The sequence below is a fragment of the Triplophysa rosa genome, linkage group LG23 (genome assembly GCF_024868665.1).
Source record: "Triplophysa rosa linkage group LG23, Trosa_1v2, whole genome shotgun sequence".
Taxonomy (NCBI): Eukaryota; Metazoa; Chordata; class Actinopteri; order Cypriniformes; family Nemacheilidae; genus Triplophysa; species Triplophysa rosa.
Genome location: NC_079912.1, coordinates 9,912,751 through 9,932,922, shown reverse-complemented (window position 1 = coordinate 9,932,922; position 20,172 = coordinate 9,912,751). Strand labels below are relative to the sequence as shown.

The 20,172-nt window shown below is 39.9% G+C and overlaps 1 protein-coding gene across 1 annotated transcript in view; it reads right to left on the bottom strand.

Annotated features, from left to right (window-relative positions):
- myripb (myosin VIIA and Rab interacting protein b) overlaps positions 1–19,627 on the bottom strand; it is a 110,236-nt gene extending 90,609 nt beyond the window's left edge. Inside the window, 2 exon segments of the mRNA XM_057322850.1 lie at positions 10,393–10,588; positions 19,412–19,627. Of these exon segments, the coding sequence (XP_057178833.1) occupies positions 10,393–10,502 (110 nt within the window). The 5' untranslated portion in view covers positions 10,503–10,588; positions 19,412–19,627.
- Between the last annotated feature and the right edge of the window lie 545 nt (positions 19,628–20,172).

The following is a 20,172-nucleotide window of genomic DNA, read 5'->3' as shown; positions in this document are numbered from 1 at the left end:
TCTCTCTATGTCCCAAGCAAAATTAGCCATTTATACAAGCAGAAAAAAGAAATTAAAGCAAAATATGAGTCAGAATGTTGTAGCTTTGTTTTCTAATTTCAAGAGTATTGGTTGATTGTCATTATTATAAGTCTATTGATGATTTTGTGACATTTGAACATATTTGGTGTTACAATGAGTCTTTTTATAGGAGTGTATTGAGCTTTTGTGGCTTTCTTCTCTATTTTATTTATCCGATGTGCAGTATGTCACGTCAGAATAGCATTGAAAGATATTCTCATGACAAGAACAATATAAGAAAAATAAAATACCCAAGCAAATAATTAAAGTATATACAGACCAAATGTTCATATAATCATCCTACAAAAAATGTCAAAACTACAAGACATTTTATTCTTTTTATTATAACAAAGCAATTCTGAAGCCCCTAACCCCACCCCAACACCTAACTGTCACCGGCATGAAAGCAAATCGTGCTAAAACATAAATAACAAATTCATACTTATTAGCCACCTTGTAAAATTGTTAAATTCCCTGAGATTGTGTTGGCTTTGACATGAGAATAAAATAAAAATAAATGACAAAACTCTGCAATAAGGCTTCTTGAATGTCAAGTAGTTTGAACCCAGGCAGTTAAATATTCAGGAGTTGCTAATGTACACTGATCTTTTCTGAGGGAATAAGGACGCTTTGATGGACTCTCACATGAATCTTACTGAATTTTATTTTACCGCTGCCGCTCTGATTAAAAGGCTGGATTGGATTGGATAAGTATATACATATCTTGTGTGACTGTGTGTGTGTGTTCAGTTTAATGCATGTTTTTTATAAAAGAGGAACTTAGTTGAAACACCACTGACAGACAGATCTGCATGTGTGGCACATCAAAGTCTGCCAGGAAAGCTTTCCTAAATTCTCTAATTATGCAGCATTCCACGCTGGGGATGGCGGGATACCACACAGCATCAGTTCATATCTTTCATTACGTTAATCAGACTCCGAATCAGAGACCATTTGAGTACAGAACAAGAGAGAATCCAAGAGACCGATGCAGAGATGCTCTCAGAACTTTATAGCGTCAGTTTTTAGTGAAGTTTGGAGCGTAAACATGAACAAGATGTCCTTCCAAAGGTTGTCTAATAAGGGTTGGATGTGCCACTGAGACATGCTGGGTGGGGTGGGTGGAGGGTATGACAATATGATGAAGGGATGTTGTGCTAAAATACTACAAACTACAGTAACACAGCTGTTTGGTAAATGCTTGCCCCTTAATGTATTATTACAGACGATGTTAAATCAATGTTGATGTTTCCTTTCAAAACCCCATCAGAAAGAGTCAAAAGAAATCCAGGCACATTTACCAGCATTTTACTGTACATGAAAGGCAACTAACAGCTTCGCGCTCTGTCAAACATTCTGATTGGATAAGACAGAGTCATCCTAACACAAGCTCTACACTGGCCCCACATATTATTCCAAAAATAAAAGTTGAAAAACAAAGGGACATTTTCAGCTTTGTGAGTAGGGTAGAGGTCAGGTGGTTTGGATTCAGGTCTAGAAACTACTTTTAGGAAACAAAGCTAACGGCTGACCCGAAAAGGAAACAAAAACGTTTTGTCTTGTGACAGACTTTTTTGTCTGGCTGTGGAATGAAAAGCCTAAGAGCATGACAGCACATAAAACATTCACTTGTTTATCATACGATAATAGATGTATGACAGTTGAAGCATGTTAAGTTCATTCTTGGTTGCTAGGTTGATGGCAACTACTCAAAGTTGCTCAATAAAACAAATTAAAGCAGCTAGTCAAGTGGTTTGGTGGTTTAAGATGGGTTTGGACTATACTTGTGAACTTCAGTAGCTATACTGAACACCAGGCAGACCAGGGTCTTATATTTTATGTATTCTTTAAAATACATGCACCAGAGCCACAGGAAGTGAGTGGTTACAGATTTCATGGTCAATGCTATCTGGGAAAACAGACATTTGGAACACAGTATGTGGTAGAGATTATCCAACAAGTGTGAAGGTTAAGTGCTAGGTGTGATTAATGTAATTCCCCTTCACATGTTAGTGGGGTATTTATTATACAACAGCTTAAAATGTGAAGGAAAATTCCCCAAAACAAAAAGGACCTTATTTACACAAATCAGTTGGTATGCTTAAAGTGCTATTTATGTTGTATTTTTAAGTGTCCTAATATTGTATTGAGACCCCAACAACAGGTTTAAATGCATGCAACGTCAAAAAAACTTGTAATTTTCTCAAAATATGCATTTAAATATTGCGGTTCATTCGAAGCAGTTCGAAGATTCAGTTTCTATGAACCCCTCCCTTCCAGGAGCCCGCTGTGCTCCGATTGGTCAGCCACCCCAGTCTGTTGTGATTGGTCTTTTCTAGGGGTGTAACGGTTCTCGGTAAAAAATTTAATCGCACCGTGCTCCACCAATGGTTCGGCACGCGCTTGGACCACGGCTCATCTTAAATCTGACGACGCATTTATAATATGGTTCGTTAAAAATTATAATGCGTAAAACAGACTGACAAAGTTCAGCTTATTTATGTTTGTCGATGGATACACATTTAATACCTACAACAAATCAAATAACGTAGACAAATTTCAATAGAATTGACGTATGCTGTAATATGACCAGTCATTTATGCTTTCATAAATGACTGGTCATGTTGTGTTGTGAGCACGCGAGTGCAGGTGAGACCTGAACAGCACATGTTGCTGTTTAAACTAAACTCATTCAAGCCTTGCCAATTTAAACATTTAAGTGCAAGATGATGCACAAGAAAACTGTTGTTTTATTGGTGCTGTTACTTGTAGCTTGATTATTTGTTCTTATTTTTATTTGTCAGTAGACCCTTTTCTCTGAACATAGCACATACCGAACCGAACCGAACCGAAACCATGACCCTAAAACCGCTTACACAAACCGAACCGTGAGTAATTTGAACCGTTACACCCCTAGTCTTTTCGCATGTCTGCAGAGACGCACAACTATATTTCAACTCCGGAGTCAATTGCTCGACTCAATTGCTTTGGAACCTGAAGTACCAAATATGGTAAGAGGCGTTACATTTCCGTCACACACTTGCAGTATTCAACCAATCACTACGCACTGGTTAACTGGCCAATCATAGCACACCTCGCTTTTCGGAGCAATGAGCTTTGTAAAAAATCTGCGCGTTTCAGAGAGGCGGGGCAAAGAGGAGATACAAACATGTACGGTATGTGAAAAATACAGCGTTTTTGAACCTTAAATCGTGTATACAATAGTCTATGTAATAGACTAATAGACTTTTTTTCTGAAGTCTGTACTGTTTTTGACAAGAAACTAATGTGATGATTGGACCAATAAAATCAGCTAAGGGGCGGGGTTTGTGCTTATGAAGGCTCTGAAAGAGAAGTCGCTTTGGAATCGAGGAATCGATTCTCTTTGGAATCGATTCCCAGCCCCACTTACTTATTAGTAATTTACACAAAGAAGATGATTAGTACACAGAGATACTGCAAGGTTACAAAAATGGCATCGATTTGTTGTATAAAGATAATGACACTTATGTAAGCGAGCGGGCCCAGAGCTAAACAGTAAACACAGCACAGTAAAACAACGTTAATGCGTTAGCCGAGTGCATTACACATTACAGTTTGTCAATACAAATCTTTTCACATCCTTTATTAGCCTATCCTTTATCCAAGTAATGATGACAGACACTCTACAACAATCAACACATTTTTACACTTATGCAAGCTAACTGGACCCACAGCGAAACAGTAAACACCAAATCAAAAATGGTATATGCGTTAGCCGAATGCTAACGTGACTGACTGATGAAACATTACAGCTTAAACAAAATCTGTCCACATCCTTTATCATGAATCCAAATAATAAAAACGACAAACACTCCAAGAAACCATCTCTTTAAACAATGCCAGCACATATTCTTAGGGCTGGGCGGTATGATGGAATATGCTGTTACTGCAACAAAAAGTACCCAAGTACCGTATTTAGTTACTTTTTTATAGAGTAACTCAATATTGTAACTAGTTACTTTTAAAAGTAACTTTCCCCAACACTGGCTGTGACATTTAAATGTTATTTTTGCACTATTTGCTGGTTATTTTGATTCAATACTGCCACCTTCATCTATTTATTTTCTCTTGTAGATAGGATGAATATTTATGAGTCAAGCTAATATTAATTATAAGTTTGCCTGTTTTTCCCCCACAGCTGTTCTGAGTCGCTGTCAGTACTGGGACACCAGTTAAAGACTCATCCGAGACTCCTAAAATCAGTGAATGAAACATTTGTGGAATACATTATAACTCCACTGGGCTTACTTAGGAACTTCATAAAGAGAGACAACTAATTGCATTCATGTTCAAGAATCCCAAAGGAGTCACAAGCCACTCACATATGCTAGATGCAGCAAATGAATGTGAGATGGTATAATTATTTGGAATTATGGGAACTTCTAGGTAGTTCGACATTAGTCCACATCTGTTTTGTAAATGCAAAGGTTAAATGTGTGTTTTGCAGTTCTCAAATGCTTACAGAAAGGGAGCCAATGCATTGGTGCAATGCATCCAAGAAGGCCTGTGCCAAAACCTAGTGAGCAGTCCATCCGGACAGCAATTTAGACATCATATCTATGATCCAAAGAGCGAAGTTTTTTAAGGTTTGTATTGTAAATTTACATAATGTCATGAACTACAGTATTCGATTCCCTCATTAGAACTGTTACCCAACAGGTCAACAATCAGCTTTTTGACTGTTGTTATGGTTTAATCTGGGCCACAAAAGTCTGTCCAACAAACAGAGCCAATGCTCTACACCCAGACGTGTATACTGGATCATGTGTCTGTCCCTGCTGAGCTGGGCTTTAGTAACAAAACAAATCCAAAACAATATGACCGACACAGCAGAACAGGGCGGCAGGATTCAGGCCAACATTGAATTTTACTGCTATGGGGCAGAAACTGAGACATACTATAGATGGTTGAGGCTACGACTCAAGTCTCAACTTTGGTGCCAATGTAAAGAGAGGAGGAGCTGAGAATATAATTCATGCATGTAGAGGGCATCTACGATGGCATAAAATGACGCCCATGTAAGCAGGAACTGCTCACTAAGATTTGAAACAAAGAGTTTTATGATGTATCTTCTCCTCTGTGTATGACTCATCTAAACAGGCATCTGAACTACTTTTACACCTTTAATGAGTCCCGCTGTTGGTATACAGTGGCTTCAGTCCACTCAGTCTGTGTGTGTATATGTGCATCCTTATGCTTTTCAAAAGGGCCATCTGGTGTTTGAGCAACAGTCTAACACATTTCTGGGTAACAGAGAGTTACTTTAACTCTGCCAGGTGCCTGATTGCTTATTCAGTCATGTAGGCCAAGTCGTGACCTCTCAAGGACGTTCATTCTGAACAGAGCTCCCAGCTGAATATGAGATCTGCATATCTTTTGCAGAAGGACAGATTGTGAAATCGTGGATTATTTTCAATCACAGCATTAAAGCTCTTGCATGACTAAACCATGGGCAAGCTGAATTTTCAGCACTAAATGTTTTAGTAAAACCACGTGTCCTTAAAGTCACCAAGAAATCAAAATGGATAATTATTACTTATTTATGCAATATTGCAGTGTTTAAAAATGTATTGTTCCTTCACAATCTTTAATCAAAATCATAATCCACCAAAGAACATCTTTTCTCTGAATAATGTACATAGGCCTGATATACATCCAAAAAGTCTGAATCAAGCCCCGCCCTACACTTTTGTCATTCAAGAAGCCGTTACACTCAGATATATGTCATGATTTGGAAAAACAATCGCAACTTTAGTTTCATGCCAAAAAAGAGAAAAATTATTCAAATGATCTTGTATTAAATCAAGGGACCAAATATGTATATGCAAAATAGTGCTGTTAAGCGATTAATTGCGATTAATCGCATCCAGAATTAAAGTTTGTGTTTACATAATATGTCTGTGTACTGTGCATATTAAGTTTGTATTCATAAACACATACACTTTTTTAAAGAAATATATAAAATATAAAAATTAATAAATGTTTATATATAATTTAAATTGAAATCACATGTACATGTTTAAACGACAGACCACAGAGAAGTTCATTACAATAGGTTTTAAAAGAGGGCTTTTGAGCAATAGTGATCATGTGGGTGACAAAAATACAAGTCTGGCTCACATCATTTTCTGTTCCCACCTTAAAAAGAAAAGATTCTCACCCAATACTGCATCTAAATGAATATAAAGTTGAAAAAAAGGACAAGCATAATATTTAAAGTGTTGCTTAAGTCGTGCTTTGCACAAAACAAGTCTGCTGTTAGGGCCTGATCAAACAGAATGCCTCTTGCTGTTAGACGCGCCTCTTTTGAATTGTTTTCAGTTGGCAGGGAGCGTTTTACGCACTGCTTATGCGTGCCGGGTGCCTCGTGTTTTTGCCGCCTGCTGCACCTCGCATTTTTGCTGGAGCACTCTGAGCGCCTGAAGTTCAAAAAAACTCTGAGCAGATAAGCGCTTGACATCATGCGCGCCTTTTTTCCTACTGTCCAATCAAATGAAAAGAGAGGCGGACCTTCCGATGTGGTGACGGAACTTTTCAGTTGCTTGAAAGGTCCGGAGACAGCAATGATTAAGGAGAAACTTGTGTTGGCTGACGCAGGTTAAAAAGTTTCCGATAATATGACAGTTAACAGTAACTAAAGCGCTCACGCTATAATCCTTGACTGACAGGACGTCTGTTTCAGTGGTTACCTAGCAACATAAAAAAACTGCTGCGCGCTGCCCTTTTCAAAGAGTCAACCAAAAGAGCAGCGTGGTGCGGCACTCGTTTTCGACCATGAAAAGCGCGTTCTACGTGATCGCCCACTTAGTCAGTTTAGGCAAAACCAATTTAAAAGCCACAATGAATATGTCACTGAGTGCTCAAATGACAGATTATAGCTTTCCATGCCAGACAGCTCACACAGCCCTGTTGAGAAATACACTGGACATGGAGGTGTATTATCTTTATAGTCACTAAGAATGAGGCCCTTCAAGGGCCAATGACACAGAGCTGATTCATCAAACAGAAGCCAAAAGATCATGACTAAAGTAAGTGCAGTCTGACAACATTCAAAATCACAACTCAACTTTATTTATATAGCGCTTTTTTTTTTTTACAATTTTCATTGTTACAAAGCAGCTGTACATGAGACATATTGACTATAAGCAAAACATTTAAAGTTATACCTGTAAAAACAAGAAAAATGTGAAAACACAGAAGAAGCGGAGCAATCTCTAGACCAATAACCTCTGGCCTTGAACCATCTACTTCTGCAACCCTCACCAACAAGCTCTGACAGCAGCAGAGCATCATGGGAAATCTCCCAACAAGCTAGCTGCCAAACTGAAGTGCTGACAAATGCATTGTTTTTAACAGTCTGTTCTCAGACAGATGGATATGCAAAACAGTATTTTTACCATAAGAATAAACCGCTTTCCATATGCTTGTTGTAGCCAGGAAATGCAGCGAAAACCATTACACAGTTTCAGAACAAAAATATCATAGATCACATTGACAGCCCTGTGATTAGTTAGTCTTTGCGGAGTGCACTACAATTGCTGAATGCATCTAAAAGATGAGAGGGAAAAGAAAAGTAGTTGACCAGTGAATTCAGTTTCAACTCAATTATGCTCCTTCCTCAAAAGGAATGACATCAATGAAGAATTCCAGTCTGTATTTAGAGCATGTCACAGTACAGAGACTGCTTTGATCAGAGTTAAAAATGATCTGCTATTGGCGTCTGACCGAGGTTGTATCTCGTTATTGGTGCTGCTAGACCTTAGTGCTGCATTCGATACCATTGACCACAGCACACTCCTACATAGACTCGAAAATTATGTCGGCATTAAGGGAATAGCTTTGAAATGGTTTAAATCTTATTTATCTGACCGTTTTGAATTTGTAGCAATAAACAATGAGGTGTCACGCAAATCGCAAGTCCAGTACGGTGTACCACAGGGCTCAGTCTTAGGGCCTCTGCTCTTCGCATTATACATGCTACCACTAGAAGATATAATAAAGCGACATGGAGTTAGCTTTCACTGTTATGCTGATGATACTCAACTTTATATTTCCTCGAAGCCTCATGAAACACAGCAGTTCCATCAAATAATGGAATGCATAGTCGATATAAAAAACTGGATGAGTAACAACTTTTTATTACTGAACTCAGACAAAACAGAAGTGTTACTAATTGGACCGAAAACCACCATACGTAACAACCAAGAATACTGCTTAACTATTGACGGATGTTCCATAAAACCCTCGTCGTCAGCTAAGAATCTTGGCATTCTATTCGATAGTAATCTGTCATTTGAGAGCCATGTCGCCAACACCTGTAAAATTGTGTTTTTCCATCTTAAGAATATATCTAAAATATCTAAATGTCAGATGCAGAGAAGTTAATTCATGCATTCATGACATCAAGACTAGACTACTGTAATGCACTGTTAGGTGGTTGCCCTGCAGGCTTATTACAAAAACTCCAACTGGTCCAAATTGCGGCAGCTCGAGTTCTTACACGTAAAAAAATGTATGAACATATTAGCCCGGTTCTGTCAACCTTGCACTGGTTACCTATAAAGCATCGCGTTAACTTTAAAATCTTGCTTATTACCTATAAAGCCTTACATGGTTTAGCTCCTCAGTACTTGAGTGAACTCCTCTTGTATTACAGTCCTTCACGTGCATTACGCTCTCAGGCGTCCTGTCAGTTGGTAATACCTAGAATTTCAAAATCAATCAAGTGCAGGTGGTAGATCCTTTTCCTATCTAGCGCCTAAACTTTGGAATAGTCTTCCCTGCACTGTCCAGGAGGCAGACACACTCTGTCAGTTTAAATCTAGACTAAAGAAGCATCTTTTAAATCTTGCATACACTACACTTCTATAATATAAATCTTCTGAGGGTTTAGGCTGCACTAGTTAGATCAACCGGAACCAAAAACACAACTGATGTACTTGTTGCATCAAAGAGTGCAGAACAGTACTCTACTCTCAGCCAGTCTTGTCTCATTGTTCCAAGGTTTACCACAGCGAGCAGGATGCAGTTCATGCCCTGACCTAATGGTAGAACAGTGAATGGGAAGCGGCGACCTGACAAGAGCTGAGATGATAGAGCTGGATAAAGAAGGACGCGGCGACTTGACACGTCTTCACTACAAAATTTCAAATGCTATTAGATTATTAATGATAATCTTAAATCTATAATTTACCTTATTAGTAAGTTTATTTATTTTTTATTTAGCCTTGTTGTGCAAGCTCTCTGGAGCTTGTGCAGAGGCAGCAGCTTTTGCCAGAGGGGAACTGGAATCCCTTGGTTGGGCCTGGGTTCTCCTGAGGTTTTTTGTCTCGATTGGAGTTTTGGGTTCCTCACCACCATTTGCATACTGTTTTGCACTATTTGCCTGGCCGGGGGGGCTGCTTTAGAATTAGAATTTCAATTTTACTTAATTAATATTGCATATAGGAATTTATAGTCTGTTTAATATTTGACCTGTGTTTCTCTTTCCTTTATCTTAAATGTGTTCTTTCACTGTGCGTGCATGTCTGTGTGTGTGTGTGCGTGCATGCGTGTGTCCGCATTTCTGCGTGTCCGTGTGTGTGTCTATGTCTATGTGTGTTAGTACGTGTGCATATTGTGTGTGTGGAGTGTTTTGTATGTGGGTATGTCTGTCTTCTGTGTTTTCACCTTTTTCTTGTTTTTACAGGTATAACTTTAATTGTTTTGCTTATAGTCAATATGTCTCATGTACAGCTGCTTTGTAACAATGAAAATTGTAAAAAAAAAAGCACTATATAAATAAAGTTGAGTTGAATCGATGACCAAGAGAAAAAGCCATACTGAAAGAGGTTTCAAGAAACATGTTATTCCTTCCGACATTGAAGGGTTGGATTCACCCAAAAATCAATTCTGTCATCATTTACTCACCCTCATGTCGATCCGAGTTTGTTTGATTTTTCTGTTTTTATGGAACACAAATGGAGAAATCTAGCAAAATGTTTGGATCACTCTTTTCTATCCAACAGAGGTGGATAATAACAGGAGCTGTTAAGCTCCAAAAAAAGACAAAAAGCACAAGTACGATATAGGTAGTCCACATGACTTATGCTTTGCTTTGTGAATACAGTACAATAGCTTTGTGTGAGGAAAAACATTTGTACTTTAACGCTCCACATTTCCCCTAGCCATGAAAAACACCAGAACCAGAATGTTCATTGATGTCAAATAAAAAGATCTTTAAATGTAAAATAGTGAGAATGATGACACCTTTAAGCCCAGCCAGACAAATAAAGTCACACAAACTCTTACCTGAGTCTCTCCTCTTCCTTTTTGCGGAGTTTCATGTCTCTCTGAACGACTCTGAGCACGTGCTCCGCTTCATCATTGCTCAGACCCGACAGATCCAGCTTACGCCCCATCGCTGCTTCCGAGTCGAGAGTCAAAGGTCAAGATGCTGGGGGTCACCGAACGTCGTATTTGGTTTCAAGCGGAAGCTTTGAGGTCACTGAGGAATACAACAGAAACAGTCCTTGTGAAAATACTTTAAAAAAGGAAATATAACAGAATAGCTGTATTATTTCAGAGTAATAATGATTTTGAAAGGGTATTCACACATGCACAACATTAAAATAATACCTTTAAAAGGCAGACACTTATTTACTCAAATAAAAAGACCCTGATCACCCTGAAATGTTCTCCCAACTATCATTTTCATGCATAAAGACAATAATGTATTAGGAAAGTACTAACAGTGCTATTATAAAAGCAACACACATAATCACGTTTTTGTTGTTAATGCCACAATGCCTTCAGCACCACCATAAAAGTAAACAAATTCATTGTTATTCATTTCAGCAATTTATGTGGATGGATGAAAATTGTTGCAGTACATGTGGGCATATACAAGTGGTCTTCTATCTTTATACAGTATTTCTCACTCTTTCTCACCCTGTCACCCCTCAAACAGCCAGTCACACACACTTTGGTGTGGTTTACAAAGCTGTGTACAACCATGTCAGTAAGATTAGACACCTTGAACAGATTTGTGGCCTTGTCTTTCCACTGACACAGTTGTTGTGTTAACACAAAGCCATGCAAAACCACGGCATAACGACAAAACGACTTATCCACTGACCGAGCAAGGAAATTACAGTTTACTGTACCTAAATGGACTTACAGTACATGCACAAACATAAAACCATAAAAACGCATACTAAACAGTTGGTAAAATGAAAAGGTTATCTTTAACAAGCAAACAAAAGCTGTCTGATACAGTGAGAAGTCAACCTGTGGTGCATTGTCTGTCGTTCTCCATCTCCCTCTCTCTCTCACACACACTCTCTCTCCTTATTGACTTGGAGCAGATCAGAATTTCAAAAGGGGCCGAACGAAAGGCAAAGAGAGTTTGGGAAACAAAAAAGATACAGAAAAAGAAGTTGAGAGAAATATGCACTATAACAAACCACATGCAGCAGACTGTGTCCTCGGTGATTTTTATAGGACAGTCAAACATAGTATCGGATGTTTATTCTGCATGCTGAGGTGTTATGAAGCTGGGGTACACACTAATGGGGGACACTGTCAGTGTGTATGTGTGCTAAAACAGGAAGCAGGAGAAAACTGTGTGAAATGAGGTGCGCCAATTACAGGACGAGACAGAGATGGTATTACAGCAAAGGACAACAGTTAGGATACAGAGAGAGACACAAAGACAGATGAGCAAGAAAGAGTAGAGAGAGCAGAGAAGAGAGAAGAGAAGAGAAAGAAGCACCTAAGAGAAGAGAAGAGACAGAGAGATAGACGCCCGGAAGAGAAGAGAAGAGGAAGGGTTTGGCGACACGGAACTGAGAGGTGAGAGACGAGAGAGAACAGAGAGAGAAGGAGACGAGAGAACGAGAAGAGAGAGCCGCGAGCGACAGAGAACACAAGCCAGCAAAAAGAAATGCAGTGACGAGAGGGAGAGAGAGAGAGAAGAGAGTGAGAAGAAAGGAGGAGAATGAGAGAGAGAGAGAGAGATGAGAGAGATTGAGAGAGAGAGGAGTATAGGAGAGAGAGAGAGAGTAGAGAGAGAGAGAGGAGCAGAGCGAGAGGTAGAGGAGGGAGAGAAGAGAGAGAGAGCAAGTGAGAGAGAGAGAGAGAGAGAGAGAGAGAGGAGAGAAGAGAGGAGAGAAGCGAGCAGTGACGAGAGAGAAGAGAGGAGGAGAGAGCGAAAGAGAGAGAGGGAGAGGGAGAGGAGGATGGCGAGAGAGGGAAGAGAGAGAGAGAGAGAGAGAGAAGAGAGAGAGGAGAGAGAAGAAGAGAGAGGAGAGCGAGAGAGAGAAGAGAAGAGAGAGAGGAAGAGAGAAGAGAGAGAGAGATAGAGAGAGTAGAGAGAAGAGAGAGAGAGAGAAGAGAGAAGAGAGAGAGAAGAGAGAGAGGAGAAGAAGAGAGGAGAGAAGAGAGAGAGAGAGAGAGAGAGAGAGAGAGAGAGAGAGAAGAAGAGAGGGAGAGAGAGAGAAAGAGAGAGAGAATGAGGCAGGGAGGGAGCGAGAGTATGACGTTAAATGCAACCACTGGGTGATGACTCAGTCAGCTGTGCCCTTTAAGCTCTACCAATCACATTACACTCCACCTGTTTACAATCCTCTCTCTCTCTTTCTCTCTCTCACTCACACACACACACACACACACACACACACACCACATACACACAAATACACAGACACACTGGAACTACACTAACTAACTATTGTCTGCCCAGCATTTCAGGAAAGAAGTCTTCAAAACACAATGATCACACATCATCTCCATATTCACAGATGGAAGCACCATTTTGTTTTGCATCTATCCAGCAAGAAAGGAGGATGATGGTCTCGCATATAGTTATAATACAAATTCATATAGGAAAATATAATGCAATATCTTAAATACATTTCCATACATTGGAACTATGCAATGGCAGCGCTAGGGGTGGGCTAAGGGGGCTGAAGCCCCGAAAGTTTTCAGTAATGCCCCGAATGTTTTATTACCATGCCGTGTACGAATCACTTAGGGGCTGTATACATTTTGTATCTTTTGCGCATCTACCCATGGGCAAATGTGAGTGGGTCCTTCTTCGTAAGAAAAATTAGAGTGTAAAAACAACGCTACTTTCCCAGTGGAGTAGTGAGTAAGATGCATGACAAATAGAACTGACCCAACATATGAGGGCAAGAAGATCGAATCCACCTTTTGCCGAACTACATTCACATCATATATCAGATCATACAGGCATTTATTTTCAACAAAATGAAGAAAATATTTGAAAATGGCTAACAGGTGTTTAATAATAAAGTGTATTGTGAGGTTAAGTGTAGTAGAGAGGTCTTTATTGTCCCAATTAGTAGTCATATTGTAATATAGTTCAAAGCAGGGAAGGAAAGAGGCGGGAACCGGCGAACATTCAAAAATTTTACTAAAACAAACAAACAATAACACGGAAATAAAAGGCCACAAGAGCATAAATACAAACTTAACACATGTCCGGGCCCGGTCCTCTCTCGTCCGTAGTCCTGTCGCTCGTCCTCTTATGATCCCGATCTCCTCCGTGAGACATGCGGGACCGGTGTGCGCACAGCTGATTCCCACTAACACTCACGCAACCGGCCCCGCCTCGCTGCCTCAAGGCTCTGGTCCCACCTTCCTCGTTACACATATATTTAATAATTTTAATACATTTAATCATTTACACTCTTATTACTATTGTATAATGTACAACATTACTTTGTTTACCTTGCTGTGTCGAAATGGAATGAAGTTTAATTTATATGGACTCTGAGTGAGCTCGTCAATATCAATCTATTTGAGGTGGCCAAACAAATGAAGGAAGGCGGGATNAGAGAGAGAGAGAGAGAGAGAGAGAGAGAGAGAGAAGAAGAGAGGGAGAGAGAGAGAAAGAGAGAGAGAATGAGGCAGGGAGGGAGCGAGAGTATGACGTTAAATGCAACCACTGGGTGATGACTCAGTCAGCTGTGCCCTTTAAGCTCTACCAATCACATTACACTCCACCTGTTTACAATCCTCTCTCTCTCTTTCTCTCTCTCACTCACACACACACACACACACACACACACACACCACATACACACAAATACACAGACACACTGGAACTACACTAACTAACTATTGTCTGCCCAGCATTTCAGGAAAGAAGTCTTCAAAACACAATGATCACACATCATCTCCATATTCACAGATGGAAGCACCATTTTGTTTTGCATCTATCCAGCAAGAAAGGAGGATGATGGTCTCGCATATAGTTATAATACAAATTCATATAGGAAAATATAATGCAATATCTTAAATACATTTCCATACATTGGAACTATGCAATGGCAGCGCTAGGGGTGGGCTAAGGGGGCTGAAGCCCCGAAAGTTTTCAGTAATGCCCCGAATGTTTTATTACCATGCCGTGTACGAATCACTTAGGGGCTGTATACATTTTGTATCTTTTGCGCATCTACCCATGGGCAAATGTGAGTGGGTCCTTCTTCGTAAGAAAAATTAGAGTGTAAAAACAACGCTACTTTCCCAGTGGAGTAGTGAGTAAGATGCATGACAAATAGAACTGACCCAACATATGAGGGCAAGAAGATCGAATCCACCTTTTGCCGAACTACATTCACATCATATATCAGATCATACAGGCATTTATTTTCAACAAAATGAAGAAAATATTTGAAAATGGCTAACAGGTGTTTAATAATAAAGTGTATTGTGAGGTTAAGTGTAGTAGAGAGGTCTTTATTGTCCCAATTAGTAGTCATATTGTAATATAGTTCAAAGCAGGGAAGGAAAGAGGCGGGAACCGGCGAACATTCAAAAATTTTACTAAAACAAACAAACAATAACACGGAAATAAAAGGCCACAAGAGCATAAATACAAACTTAACACATGTCCGGGCCCGGTCCTCTCTCGTCCGTAGTCCTGTCGCTCGTCCTCTTATGATCCCGATCTCCTCCGTGAGACATGCGGGACCGGTGTGCGCACAGCTGATTCCCACTAACACTCACGCAACCGGCCCCGCCTCGCTGCCTCAAGGCTCTGGTCCCACCTTCCTCGTTACACATATATTTAATAATTTTAATACATTTAATCATTTACACTCTTATTACTATTGTATAATGTACAACATTACTTTGTTTACCTTGCTGTGTCGAAATGGAATGAAGTTTAATTTATATGGACTCTGAGTGAGCTCGTCAATATCAATCTATTTGAGGTGGCCAAACAAATGAAGGAAGGCGGGATTTGTTATGCACAGAAGCTGAGGTTAAGGTCTGCTTTAACTGTGAAAGAGCCAGCGCGATGTAAGTAGCTAAATGTTTAATGTTTGATAACTGTTTTATCATAAAAATGTTATGGCCGTTCACAAGTCGCTTGTAAAAACACATGTAAAATGCTGGCTGCGTCACTTTTTCCCTCTTTCTGGCGCTTGAGAGAATATGCGCTCCCTTGGGGTCTGCCGTTACTATTTGAGCATGATTGACACGCATCAACATTTAAATAATAAAACCTGAGTAAGAAACCGAAGTCCAGTAATGCGCAACGCGGTCACGAACAGATGGAGGTGGCCCGATAAAAGTTTTTTGCATATGAGCCCGGACCTGACTTGCTACGCCACTGTATTTGAACACATATGTGGAGGTCTCTGAGCTAACCTCAGATATCCACTCACCTTAGGGGCGGTAAACTACAACAACACTGAGCTGAGTGGGAAAAGTGATATCAACAGGTATTCAAATGAATAGTTGTTGCATAGGGAAGATAGTGTGGAATATTTCCAATTATTGTTGATAAGCAAACCTGTGCCTCCTCCTCTTCCAGTTTGACGGGGAGAGTGAGAGAAGGAGTAGTTTGTGGAGAGAGCAGCGGGTGTGGCTGAGTCTTCAGGACGAATCCATGTCTCAGTAAGACCTAGAATGTGAATGTCAGACTGGCTGGCAAAAGCATGGATGAAGTCAGTCTTGTTCACAGCTGACTGGCAGTTCCAGAGACATAATATAATGTCTAGCCGTAACGAGCGGCTAACGGCAACTTAATGTGACTTCAGTAACACAGTACCCAACGGAACAAAAACGCTAACACCGCAGACCAATCAGTCAACGAATAATTAAATAAACAAGCTCAAATAATCTTAACTAACAACAGGCAACAGTCCAGTTCAACAGTTAAAACAAGGTAACAGGGTAAATAGCAGATGTGCAGTTTAGGGCTGAAACGATTCCTCAAGTAACTCGAGTAATTCGAATACAAAAAATCATCGAGGCAATTTTTGTTGCCTCGAAGCCTCGTTTCATCCATTTAACTACAGTACACACGGAGCACTGCGTTTCCACACGGACCGTTATTACTGACGCACAGCCCGCTAAACTCTATTCATGTTACAGGGCTCTCAAGTCTCACGCATTTTAGTCTGTTCACACGCTCACACGTGTTTCTCATGCTGATAAATGAGTGATAGCTTATTGAAATGGTGAACTGCTATTTTACTTAGTTTTAGTCTATTTTGCGAGTGAAACTTGTTTTCCGGCTGCATCGAGTCCATAAAACTAGATGCAGACTAACGTTAGTGGAAGCCGAATCCTGTTATTTAGACGTCATCTGTCTGTTCTGCGTGTCTGAGTGAATGAACTGCACAGTTTAACGTGCTACACGCGTGATGTTCATGACTTTGTCTGCGCTTTATGAGGACATGAACACATGAACTTCATCTCCAGAGTTGCTCTGAGAGTTTATTTCGGAACATTTTACTGAGTGAAGCTAACACCAAAAAATAAGCGTCTTCCGACGACTTGCCAAAATAAAAGTCCGGTTAACTCTGTGTTTTCATTAATATATGACTATTTAATAGTAAAAAAAGGAAACTAAAACTAATTTAGATAAACTAAATGCATCATGCATAAGCTGAAGTTAGTTGTTCACCTTTTAAATTATTCTTTCTATTTTTATTAATGTTTCTTATTTATACATTTACCTATATTGCATTTTGAATGTAATATGGCAATGGAATGTACTAAATGTGTTTAGTTTTCACAGATATTAATGTATGCAATTTCAGCAATAAATATGTACATTTTTCTAAAAAGGAAACAAATTGGTTGTTCATTTTAAGAGACCTGTCTTATTTTCTCTTGTATATTTAGTATTGCTCTTTAATAAAGAAAAAGTACTTATTATCTGATACCCGATTAATCGATGGAAAAATCAGTAGAATACTCGATTACTAAAATAATCGATAGCTGCAGCCCTAGTGCACTTAGTGCACACTGAAGATGAAAAAAGACTTTTTACTTAGGATGAGTGACAGTAATGTAGTACAGGAGAGTGTGTGTGGCAGAAGACGGGTTAATGTGGGTCAAGCTCACAGTGTGGCTGTGCTTCACTCTAAAGGGGGATATGGTCACGATCGAGTTTCCTTGTAGAATCACACACAGTACATTCATATGTCAAAAAAGTGCACATAATTAACCATCTGTTCATAAAAACATCACATTCTAATTTTCTCTGTGGTTGCTAGGGCATTGCTATGTGACTTCTAAGGTGTTCTGGGTGGCTGCACTTTTAATAACAGCACACTTCTTAACAAGCCACATGATTAAAGGTAGCATTCATGTATTCAGTCGTGTGAGATGAGTAATAGACCCAACAGTCAGGGTCAAGTCTTCTGAAAAACCGCTCGAGTGAGAAAGCTCCAAAGATCAATGTTCAGGCTAAATCAGATTATTTACAATCAGAGTAAATTATAATGCAAGTTTTTTTTTATAAATGACCATATAGCTACAATCAAAAGGAATTACTTAGTTTTAGCTCACCAATGCTAATTTCAATGCGAACAGGTATAAATTCCCCCAGTGACAGGGGCGGAAGACAGACTTACCCACGGATACCCAAACCCCCCTCGCCCACAACGCCCACCACCCATCCTCCTCCCCCCCCTCCCCGCCGTCAACAGAAATGGTGGAGGCTCGATCTGTGCCAAAAATGCCAGGGCAGATTTTTCTTCCCAGTCCAGCCCTGCCCAGCAATGCCAGATACGGAACATCCTGTGTGGAGTAATTGCTTTTCTCTCAGTGTCATTTGGGTCATTTGTCTGTGTTGAATAATGAGACTGGAGAGGGGAGGAAAACTCGTTCTCTTTTAGACTCAAACGTAACTACCTCAATCTGTCAGGCTGGCCTCCATTTCAGCTCAACATGCGGCACTGTTTCATTCATGTATCATTACTTAAAGCTGCTCATAATATCCTGAATGCAATTTTACACTACACATAAGAGTTGTAGTGGAGAATTCCAGCTGCCACTGCGTATGGAAGCCACAGTATCTTACCACTATAATGGCAGAATTACCAAAATAATGACAGGTTTTCAATTTACCAACTAATCATCCGGTCTACCATTGGTTGCCAAACAGATACACACAAACAAAACTCACACAACAGACTGCAGCAATGCTGCTTTTTGTGGCTCATGTTTAACTTTTAGAGCTATTCTCTAACAAATGTCTTACTGAATTTATATGAAGTATTTTAACATTAATTTAATTACACATTTCACATTTGCAACCTCCCAGTAAACCCAAGACCACCAAGCATCTGTTAAAGAACATATAATCACATTTTAATTATTGTGTGTAAACATCCTTAAAGCAGATTCATGTCAAAGCTGAATCATAAACATTTTGAAGACACCCCCGAGAACCCCTCTGAAACCTTAAAATAACAAATGGGACACACTACATGAGAACGCAGCGGCTACAGTAAGACCGCAAATACGCCATTTGGGACAGAACCTAAAAATTACATCTTCCACATCAATAAAATAGACATCTGTGTGACATATGCGTGTTATCTGTGCAAACCACACTAAAGGCGATACAACACGGTTTTAACATTATCTACAGTACAACATAGCAATCTGAGATAATGTAAGGGTCAGATGGTCATTAACGCAAAATAAAGCCTGTCTGGTTAATCATACTACAATTCGCGTTTGCCCAGAAGGGGTTAATTTGATGAAAATTCATTGTAGGGTAACCTATACATAAACATGTTGTCAAGTATACAGCTGATCAAACAACAATATTTGACCGCAAAGTGTCACGATTGACCAATCAGAATAAAGAATGATAAAAAAGCAAAAACCTACACTCACCTATGTTCATTCCTTGAATCCAGTTATCACTAGCAAATATTGTATTTTATCACAAGATCAGAAATGCATTTAAGTGTGCATAAACATATCAGTTAACCAGCTATGAAAAAACACAAAAACATGCAATGTCACGATAAACTATGCCGCAAACTCTTACCCTCTAAACTCCACATGCGCTCATGCCCAAATCCTCCTTTCTCACAACAGCACTAATAATCCAAAGAGCTCTTGTGACCCTGAGTAAACCAAAACAATGCACCCAAACATAATGGGGCTTTAAACATAGAGTCTGTCATTATACATGATCACGTATGATAAATGAATCAAACCAGCTGTGCAGGCAGGTTGGCTCAATGCATGCAGAGAGGATGATTCATTGAACAGCCTTCAGCCACCCCTAATGTAACAGCATCGTTTGGAAATGCTGCATTTAACGGGAAAGAAACTCACAGATGTTACATTCACACAATGCATGCAATACAAACACTGCTGCATCAGCCTGGTTTCACATGGGAAGTGTGAAAACTAGAGCATGCTGCAAAAAAGCATGAATGAACGCAGAGCCATCTCAGGACGAATGCAGCAACAGATCAGAATGATGTATTGCGTGTATAAAATGTTGAACTCGATCGCTTTCATATGCATGCAAAGTGGATCCCGTGCACCTGACACACGCATCCATCACTCGCCATCTGTGCAACTGTAAACACACAAACTTTTAAGGATGCGAGCGGCTCGCGCAACGCGATCCACAAACAACACTGCGAAAACTTACGCGAGATCAACATCCGCTGGGTGTCCGCAGGCTGTGCGCGTCCACGCGTGCCCCTTCCGCGGTCACGGGGAATAAGAGCGAGCGTGTTTGGCTCTGTAAGCTTCCATTGATCGCCGATTCTGATTTTCCCACGCAGGCACACA